The sequence below is a fragment of the Aplysia californica genome, unplaced genomic scaffold, assembly GCF_000002075.1.
Source record: "Aplysia californica isolate F4 #8 unplaced genomic scaffold, AplCal3.0 scaffold00041, whole genome shotgun sequence".
Taxonomy (NCBI): Eukaryota; Metazoa; Mollusca; class Gastropoda; order Aplysiida; family Aplysiidae; genus Aplysia; species Aplysia californica.
This window is the reverse complement of record NW_004797311.1, coordinates 1,581,517-1,585,616: the sequence shown is the minus strand read 5'-3', so window position 1 is coordinate 1,585,616 and position 4,100 is coordinate 1,581,517. Positions and strand designations below refer to the sequence as shown.

Here is a 4,100-nt window from a genome sequence, read left to right as displayed (position 1 = left end):
AGTCAAGGGCATAGTAAATGAGACGGTGTATAAGTTTAGGATCTTTGGGTTGGTGAGGGAGGGCCTCGTGGTTTTATTTTCATTCTTTTTACTTGTCGCTTTTATTTCTAGTACTAAATTTGTTTGTTACCTAAACATCAATTTTGTTCATCTTGTATTGGAACTGAACACTCAAGTACATGTACATGTAATAACTTTTACTACTCCACTACAAAACCATTCAAAGGCACAACTCATAGGACGGTCACGTTCACCTCCCTCAGGTTCACGGCTACAGAGTCACTTAAAATAGTGGCAAGACAAACAGTGAACCAATCACAATTCACTTGAGCACTCCCCTGGGTTGCTCCGGGGCTCCCATAATACTAGTAAAGAAGAGCGTAGGGTCTATCGTGTTTATTTTTAGACTACCTACAGTGGGTTATGTTTCAGCACTATTCGGCAGGAGAACATTTGACATGTGCCGGCTTATTAATATTATTGTACCGCCAAACTCGCTACGAGTGTCGACATCGCTTGGGTTATCCCCAAGAGCGATTTATAGGTCAGGTTACACTGTTGAATATCCTTTTTCTGTTTAGCTAAAGCGTGTGGACTTTGGCATATAGTAGATGTTTTACGGCGCTATAGACATAGAAATGACAGTAATGGCGCAAGTGAGGACCTTTGTTTAGATATAATATTTGGCTAGTGTTTGTTTCCGGTTTCATTTATAATATTATTGTGGGTGTTTTGCGTAATAGAACATTCAAAAATTTTGGGCGGCACTGCACGACCGTGCTCTAGGCTATGGGCGAACCGCGCCTGATATATATATATATATATATATATATATATATATATATATATATATATATATATATATATATATATATACATATATATTTATATATATATATTTATATACAAATATATATATAGTACCCCCGGGGCAGTGCCACTGACTGTTACAATGTCTTTAGGCCATTCCCAAAGCCCAAAGGGGGGGGGGGGGGGGGGGGGGGGGGGGTTACGTAACCCCAAAAGTCAAAATTCGGCTCAAAATTATGGAATTTGAGTTGTAGGCATTTATAGCTTCCTCAGCCTCTCCTGCAACTATTTCATCACATACGAACCCCAAAAACCGTATTTTCCCCCATACCAGGCATGTTTGTCACCGCCATTTCCTCATAAAGTCAGTATTTTATTTGTCTTTATCGGCCGTTTTCTCGAAACGCGACTTTTCTCTATACTTTTTTGAATAACTCCACCATTTTTCTTCCAATCTTCATGAAATTTTCACCGAATGAAGAGAAGATATTTTCGATGTATGGAATAGATTTTTGTTGGTGGTGTCTGGAGTGTGGATTTTTACGGATTTTTAAAAAACTTGGATGCTACCTCAGGAAAAAATTTATAAAAAATGTTCTAATTCGTTTAGGAAAAAAACAAAAGACAAATTTTTAGATCTAATGTTTGTGAACACGCATGCAAAAACCCCCATTCAATTTCCATAAGCGATAAGTGCGGTATTCATTACGTAAGACATGTCAACAAAATCCAATATGGCCACCGTATCCATGGAAACGAAACTTTTTCTCAAATTTGACTGCGGATTTAAAGACTCCTTACTATGCTTGTTACATGTGTGAAATTTGGTAAAATTCGGTCCTGTAATAAGCGAGATAGCCTTCAGGTGTAGCCCCCCCCCCCCTAAAAAAGTCAACCACGGGGGGGGGGGGGGGGGGGGGCGGGACCAAAAAGAAGAATAAAAGGTCTCCGGTTGTCTTTATTAAACTACACAATGGAATGAATGGGAGAATGTTCTCTTTATGTAGCCTACTTGTTCTTTTTTGTAGACCTACCCTACAATGAATGATACATGTACTTTCTTCCACAGGGCAAAGCGCTTTTTCTGATGAACAATAATATCGTGTATGTATTTTCAAGTAAATCTAGATTTCTAGATCTAAACGTGTTTGCCATTGTTCTTTACTTAAAAGTCAACGTGTTTGAATATATACATATCTTAAAACAAAAAGGGACCATAACACAAAGAGTTCACTGCTGAGCTAGGCCTATTGCCGTTGGAAGCTTAGTGCCACAGACGAGACAGACAGACAGACAGCACTGACAGGCTAACATGCCATGCCAACCCGCCAGGTGACACTCCTCTGTACTGCACATGCGCACCATTTAGTTTATTGCCAGGGTGGATTTCTTGATTTGAAGAATGATCTATAAAAGGTCATGGATGCTCCAGAGAACCCAATCATGTTTTAAAACTAAGATCAATTAAATGTTTATTGTTTTGTTTTTAATCCTTACTAGTACAACATACATACGATATTAGATGTATAACAGTTTTCCCAAGTTGAAGTAGCCTAAGGTAGTTTTAAAAACAAAGAGTAAAGTTTTACCTAATTTTACTTCAATAAATTAGGGCCAAGGCCTACTCATGCTTAAAATACAGTTCATGTTTCAAAACTGTCAAGCCTTTATTAGCCCGTCTTTTAAAAATCTGACTTGCGTTCTGTTAGGCCCTAGGCTACATTGAACGAAGTCAAACTTCCTTTTCACCGACATGGCGTTTGAAAGGTAAACCTGACCAATCAAACTGCACTGCTGACTGCTGACTGGCTGACTGGCAGACACTGACAAAATGGCTTCCATCCGGCGGACTGACATAATGCACAAACGACTGTCGAAAGGGCGTCCCGCAAAGAACGAAAGAGACAGGATAATCAAACGCCAGGAAGCCTATAAATGGAGGGACGCTAGACGTGTGTATTTGGCAGATTCTTTCGATCGGTGGAGGAAACTTAGATCAACACTAAAACTCAAAGATTCGAGCTTGGCATGGCATTTGATGGAGGCTCACGAAAAAGGCCAGTGTGCATCTTGCGCGTAAGTACTGCAGGCAAAGGGATACAATCTGAGCCGGGCCATTGACTGTGTAGGCCCTGCGATTTTCCAGAGCTCAGAGAAACGTTTGTTGTTTGCAGTATGTATTGTTGACATAACTTGAGTGTCTTATATCGTTGACGTGTCATCGATGCTAAACTCGACGCCGAGTCGGCAGATGTTTGACCTACTTTGTTTATTTTGTCATCCCTAAAATAGTCTGTCTGGGGGCAGTCTATTTATAGAAGACTCAGTATCTCTGCTCTCTCTGTCTCTGTCTCTCCCCCCCCCCCCCCTCTCTCTCTCCCCCCCCCCTCTCTCTCTCTCTCAAATACTTTATTCTAGAGATCTAGAAATCTAAATCCTGATTTTAAGTTATTAACTCATTCTCTCCCCATTATTTCACCAGCTTTCACTGGTTTTCTCTGTCTCTGCTGTGCACCAGACTGTTAATAGTGTTAATAATGATTATATGATAAGTGTGTGTGTGTCTTGTTTGAGAAGGAATTTCATTTGTAAGGAAAAATAAGTTGGCCAATGCAGTGTCATACATATTTTAAAAAAGGTAATGCTGTAGCATTGAAATGTGTTTTTAAAAAAGGGAGTGTAGGGCCTCTTCTGAGGGATTCCAGACCCGGTAACCGGGAACAAAGTCACAAAGTATACAGTGACCCGGTAGGGGAAATCTTTTGTGATTTCGGAAAGTTTCGAGATCTAGATCTAGATCTAGGTAGATTCTAAATGAAGATTGCGGATGTCTTTTCGATTGTCGATCGTTTTTCCTCCTTTTTGGAGTTGGAGGGGTACGTTGGAGGAATCAATATATAAGACAATTTGAAGCAAAGAACAATGTCATAATTTCAATCGAGCAGTCACTCTCTCTATTTTTGTTCTTCTGTCTCTCCATCTCCCCCCTTCTCTCTCTCTCTCTCTCTCTCTCTCTCTCTCTCTCTCTCTCTCTCTCTCTCTCTGTATCGCTCGCCTTCTTTTTCTCTTTGTTTGTCTCTGTCTTTCTTTCTCCCCCTCCTACTTTCCCACTCTATCTTTCTCCCCCTCCTCCTACTTTCCCACTCTATCTTTCTCCCCCTCCTCCTACTTTCCCACTCTATCTTTCTCTCGTTCCTTCCCTGTCAACTAGGGCTTGTGATATTTTCTTCTAGCACTTCCCCCTGTTCTCTACCCCCTTCTCTCTCTCTCTCTCTCTCTCTCTCTCTCTC

General features: G+C 40.6%; 1 protein-coding gene across 1 annotated transcript in view; it reads left to right on the top strand.

Annotated features, from left to right (window-relative positions):
• The first annotated feature begins 2,607 nt into the window (after positions 1–2,607).
• The window catches only part of LOC101861939, a 20,602-nt gene continuing 19,109 nt past the window's right edge, over positions 2,608–4,100 (top strand). The window contains exon 1 of the mRNA XM_005092148.3: positions 2,608–2,886. Within this exon, the coding sequence (XP_005092205.1) occupies positions 2,642–2,886 (245 nt within the window). The 5' untranslated portion in view covers positions 2,608–2,641. The remainder of the gene's footprint in view (positions 2,887–4,100) is intronic.